This window comes from Garra rufa, chromosome 16 (assembly GCF_049309525.1).
Source record: "Garra rufa chromosome 16, GarRuf1.0, whole genome shotgun sequence".
Classification (NCBI taxonomy): Eukaryota; Metazoa; Chordata; class Actinopteri; order Cypriniformes; family Cyprinidae; genus Garra; species Garra rufa.
Window position 1 is genome coordinate 27,995,866 of NC_133376.1, and position 6,000 is coordinate 28,001,865.

Here is a 6,000-nt window from a genome sequence, read left to right on the forward strand (position 1 = left end):
AAAAGTAATGTAACAAATTAGTAAGTAGTAACTAATTACTGTGTCCAGAATGTAATAAGTAAAGTAACACTATTACTTTTTAAAGGAATAGCTAGTAATGAGCAATATATTACATTCTTTGAGTAACTAGCCCAACACTGGAAATAATGCACTGTTAAACTCAAAGAAACCTTCTATTTTATTCCATTTTATTCATAAAATGAACATTTGTGCTGTTCTACAAAAGGGTTAAATACAACAAACCAGTTTTATAACTGAATATGCTTCTGAGAATACAAAATTACTTTGAAATTGTTTTACAAATTATGTCAAAAATATGTTTTAAAAACAACAAACATTTTATTTAGCCTACTGCACGTTACTGTTCAGTGTATAAGCTACTGCATGTTAATAGCTAATTATCTGATTGTGAGTACGTGTTTTAATTGACATGATTAAATAACAGTTCATTAACAGTAACCAACGAATAACATTGTCAATAAAAATTAACTATTAATAAAGGAACAGTAAATTAATAGGAAGCTATCCACCTTTTTCTTCACATAAGAGTGGGCCATTTGTAAAATGTATGGGTTTGGCTTCCGGTCTCATCCGCGTCCAGTTATTTTTAGGTGTACAAAACAACTTGTTTTGCTGCTTGATATTGTAAATTAATGTGTCTTACCATATTATTTGAATTATGAACACACTGGTTTGTAGTGCAAATAATTTGTACTGTTTACTGCATTTTGTTATTTTTCTCATTATTTCCCTAGCAGCTAATGAACCGGAAGTCTCACCCATAAGCTTACTTGCATTAAAGAGAAGGTAGATCAGACTATGTTCGATTTGACATCTATACAATGATGCCTTCTTCATAATGTGTTGGCAAATTGCCTGCACACCCCACAACGATCCTTCGATTGGAGCTGTGTCCTCTGTATTTACATTTGGGGTGTCTCTCCCCACTGATTAATTTACATGTAACTACAGGAAATGGATTGTTACTCATATAAAAGTCTCTGTTTTCAGGTAATCGAGTTCCTCCTCCGGTGCAAACTGCCTTAACTTAGTTGTTATTTGCTAGTATGAAGGAGTTAACTTCTTTGCAGCTGTTGTCATTTTGGGATCGTGTGATGCGTCTTGTACGGATCCCGCTGTCACATCTCTGCACAGACATGGATCCAAACACATGCTGCTTGATGAATTTCTTATTACGCTCCATTTCTTCTTCTGTTTGGCCATGAGTGGACAATGAGGCACACAGGACCAGTAGCAGAATCACAATAGAGTGATGAATCCCCATGACCTGGTAAGCAATACATATAAAAAGTGTTGTTTTTTTGGGAGATTAATGAATAAAATAATGAAGGAAAATTGTGTTGTGACAACATACCTTGCTCTTCTTGACAAAGCACAACAAATATGTTGTTCCGCCAGCTGTCTTCTTTTGTTTATAAGCTGTAAGAGAATCAAAAATCATGAAAAAAGTAGCACATGAAACAGGCTCTAAAAACTCTTCTGTAATGTTACTAACCAGCTGCTGTTTGGACTGCAGTTTTTATTATAAACCCCACAAGACCTAAACATGTGACCTGATTAACAAGAAATGTTTAACAAGTCCTCAAACTAGAAAAATCAATAAAAAGTGACTTTGATTTTTGCACTATGCTTACACATTGAGCATATAATGGATTTTTATGTTGCTCATGCTTCTTGGTTAAACACAATGCAAGCTTTACAAAAGGATGTTGATTGCTAACAAAAACTGAACAATGTTCAATATAATAATCTAGTATTTACAGAATTTATTGATCTAAATTAATGTTCTAAATAACCTATTCACTCAATGTTTTGAACATTATTGATAAGACATCTCTTTATAAATTAGTAATTTAAAAGTAAAAAAAAAAAAACTGTGAACAAACAGAGATTTTTTATTACAAGTAGCTAATATGAAGTGAAAGTCACATGTTGTTGGACATCTGAAATCTGTTTTCCAAAACGTTTTTTGGGGTATGTGTTGATCGGGGTGCAGAGTCCAGACCTCATAGGTTTTAAAGGATAACTGTTGCCAAAATGCAACCTGGGCTGTTTTTTTTTACTGTAAACGAGACAAACTTATATCTAAAAGCATAATTACGACAAACGAGCCGTTTTTGAGATTGACCGTGATTTAGTTTTGTGGTCAGTGGCCGGTGAATGGGAATACTAGGGGCATACATTTGAGCGCATCAAAATCGATATTTTTACAACACTAAGAAGGCTCGACACACCATGACACTTTGCTCGAAGTATCGCCTGGGTCTCTACACATGAATTCGAGCATTGAGAACATTGTTCGTGTACACAGAGTTTACTAAAAAGAAAGTTTTTTTTTTAACAGCTCACTTTCACTGTTTGAGTTTCCGCTCGCGGCCGTCTTGCCAGTCAAGAGGTGTCGATCTCCGAATGCGAGGATGGATAGCTCCTAAAGCATATTTCCATATAAATGCACGGCTAATTCGTTGTTTTGTCGCAAGTGAAAAACAATATTAAACTTCTAGTTGTAAAAAGAGCCTCATATAAGCCTAATATTTCGTCCTATGGCGTCCGTTTATTCGCATTCGGAGATCGACACTTCTTGACTGGCAAGACGGCTGCGAGCGGAAACCCAAACAGTGTAAGTGAGTTGTTCAAAAACTTTCTTTTTAGTAAACTCTGTATACACAAACAATGTTATCAATGCTGGAGTTCATGTGTAGAGACCCAGGCGATACTTCGAGCAAAGTGTCATGGTGTGTCGAGCCTTCTTAGTGTTGTAAAAATATCGATTTTGATGCGCTCAAATGCATGCCCCTAGTATTCCCATTCACCGGCCACTGACCACAAAACTAAATCACGGTCAATCTCAAAAACGGCTCGTTTGTCGTAATTATGCTTTTAGATATAAGTTTGTCTCGTTTACAGTAAAAAAAAAAAAAAAAAAAAAAACAGCCCAGGTTGCATTTTGGCAACAGTTATCCTTTAATATTTGCAATGTCAGGTAGTCTGTCAATATGGCACAGCTTTGAAGTAAACAAGTGACTGTAAGGATTATCAAAATTTCATATGTATCTATATGCAAAGAAACAAAAATCTCAAAGAGAACAAATAAAAAGTTTACAAATCCAGTCTGCTTATTTTTTTAGTTACTCCTCTGGACCCTGTTACAAGTGTACGTGCTGGACGTGACATTACGCCCCCTCCGAATAGGCGCGTCCTCGCGCCGTAGAAAAGACAAAAAAAAGAAGAGAGGGGTGGCAAACGAGAAACATAAAGCCCATGAGGGAGGGGGCTTCGGCGGAGGACGCAACCGAAGGAGGGGGACCAAAACAAAAGTCCAAGGGGCAAAAAAGACAGTCCAAGGGGGCGACGATGGTGGGAGGAGCCAGGGAGGAGACAGGAGGGACCCGAAGCAGGAGAAACTCAACAGGACCCAGATTGCAGCCAGGATGACGGCCCACGGTGGAGCCGACGGAGGGAGGAGCCATGGTGGAGGAAGGACCGCCGACTCCAGGGGGCCGACCGACAGAGGCGGAGCAGCGGAGATGGAGAGCGAAGATCCAGGGCGACACCGCGGATCCGGAGGGCCAAGGCGGAACTAGAGGCTCTGGCGGCCGAGGCGGAGGCGGAGTTCCGGAGGTCCGGGGCGGAGCCGGAGCGATAGAGGATGGAGGCTGTGCCTGAGGGAGGGAGGAGTCCGTAGGAGCCGGTGGGACGGCGTGACGAGGCACAGCCGGAGGAGCAGAGTCCTGAGGTGACGGAGGGACGACGACTGACCAGGGCGGAGCCCAGTGTAGCTGGTGGACCGACGGGCGACGGTGGAGCTGAGGGCGTTGAGAGCCGTGGTGGGGCCGCAGCCCACTGCACAGATGGTGGGCTGAGGGTGAGCAAGGGGACTGACTGGTGACGTCAGGGACTCTGGACGGCTGGACGGAACCAGCGGGGATTCAGGACGGCTGGGCGGAACCAGCAGAGACCAGGCAGATCCAGACAGAAGAGGGCGGGTGGGAGGCAGGTTTAGGCAGGTCAGTGGCTCCGAGAAAAAGTCTATTAAGTCACAAGAGTTCTCTTCCACAACTTCGGAAAAGAAGTCAATAAGGTCCCCAGAGTTATCCATCTCACCCCCAACGGTGTTGCAGTGGGCAGGGCTCTCCATTTTCCTCACTTGCTCCACGTCGCAATCCACCATCGCAGATGTTGAAGCCGGCTCACGCACCTGATCAGCCGGAGAGGACTCTGGCTCTGTCGCTCGCGGCTCTAGTCCCTCATTCGCGGTGCGCTCGGGTTCATACTCTGCATGTTGGGGTGATGTTTGGCTGCTCTCTGGGTCATGAGTGGGGCTGACGTCCTCCTTGACGATGCCGATAGTCCAGGTCGATCCACAGGACGCCAGCACCCACTCGATGTAATCGGCGATGCTCTCTCGAGGACCCTCCCCGGACAGCTGCGATTTGGCAGCGATGTTAAGTCCAGCCCGGTAGAATGTACACAAGCAGCTGTCCGGGTAATGTGTGAACGGTGCGTAGAACACAAAGTCTCTTGTGTGGTCCTCGAGAGAGCGGTTCCCCTGCTTCAGGAGGATGATGAAAACATTGGGGTCATCCATAACAAAGTAAAAAAAAAAAAAAAAAAAACACTGAGACAAAAACGGAAAGGAAACGCAGGGGGAAAACGCCGTGACTGTTTCATTAGGTCTTTTCTGTTACAAGTGTACGTGCTGGACGGACGAGACGAGAGACAATATAACAATAAACACTATCTTTTAATATATACTTAGAGTAACAGGCAGGAACAGGCAGGAACTTCCACACACGTAACAAGTACAACGAATATCAAAGACCGACAGAGTGCTATAGACAGAGACAGACTTATAAAGGGTGATAACTGATTAAACACAGGTGACGGTGATTACACAAACGAGGACTAAACCAAATGATTACAAAATGACAGGGGAATACAAATGGGAAAAACCAATGACAAAACAGACAGAACTGTGACAGACCCGTATACCATCATTAAAGTTATTTGTTCTGGTTGTTAACTTTTCCTCTAAATGTCCTTTTTCTTGTAAAAAATTAATTCACAAGTTTTTAATTTAGCAGTGTGAACCAGGATAAAACACAATGCACAGCAATAAAAGTGGTTCATTTAAGAGAAATAGCTTATGCTTTGACATTATAGTGCAATGGTACTTTAAAAGCCCAGAGTTTGAGTCCCTCCAGTCTCCCCCTGACTGTCCTTTTAAATAAAGGCAAACCCCCCCCAAATATAAATATAAAAACAGAATTATTGATTAAAAGTAGCTAACTGAAAGTCACATGTTGTTAGACATCTCAAATCTGTTTTCCAAGGCTTATTTTGGAATATGTGTTGATCGGGGTGCAGAGTCCAGACATCATAGGTTTAAATATTTGCAATGCCAGGTAGTCTGTCAATATGGCACAGCTTCAAAGTAAACAATTGACTGTAAGGATTTAAATTTGATTCATATTCATCTATTTGCAAAGAAACAAAAATCTCAAAGAGAGCTGAGATAAAACTTTTCAGATCCAGTCTGCCTATTTTCAGTTACTCTTCTGCACCAGTATACCATCCCTGAAGTTATTTATTCTGGTTGTCAACTTTTTTCCTCTAAATTCTCAATTCAAAGGGATATTTGTCCGTTTTTCCTATGTGAAACAGGATAAAACACAATGTACAGCAATAAAAGTGTCTCATTCGGGAGAAATAGCCTATGCTTTGACATTATAGTGCCTAAGTTTGAGTCCCTCCAACCTCCCCCTGACTGTCCTTTTAAATAAAGGCAAAAAAAAAAACCAACTGTTCTTCTCTTCTGTACCTTTATATTCGATGCATTCAAAAATAGACCTAACATGCCCTTTTTTGATATTGATTTTTTTTATTTCAGTTATTTTGAGTAAAAGCGTATACAGTTGAGGTCAAAAGTTTATATACACCTTGCAGAAGCTGCAAAAGGTTAATTATTTTACTAAAATA

At 41.3% G+C, this 6,000-nt stretch overlaps 1 protein-coding gene across 1 annotated transcript; it reads right to left on the reverse strand.

The window, feature by feature from the left end:
* Positions 1–991: 991 nt before the first annotated feature.
* On the reverse strand, positions 992–5,717 carry LOC141288622 (uncharacterized). Its single transcript, XM_073820788.1, has 3 exons — positions 1,517–5,717; positions 1,376–1,440; positions 992–1,288 (listed from the first exon to the last, which is right to left on the reverse strand). The coding sequence occupies exon 1, from the start codon at positions 4,607–4,609 to the stop codon at positions 3,602–3,604; it is 1,008 nt and encodes a 335-aa protein (XP_073676889.1). The 5' UTR covers positions 4,610–5,717; the 3' UTR covers positions 992–1,288; positions 1,376–1,440; positions 1,517–3,601.
* Positions 5,718–6,000: the final 283 nt, after the last annotated feature.

Bases quoted from the DNA above. Each gene is read 5' to 3' on its own strand.
- LOC141288622 (XM_073820788.1), bottom strand. From the start codon at position 4,609: ATGGATGACCCCAATGTTTTCATCATCCTCCTGAAGCAGGGGAACCGC.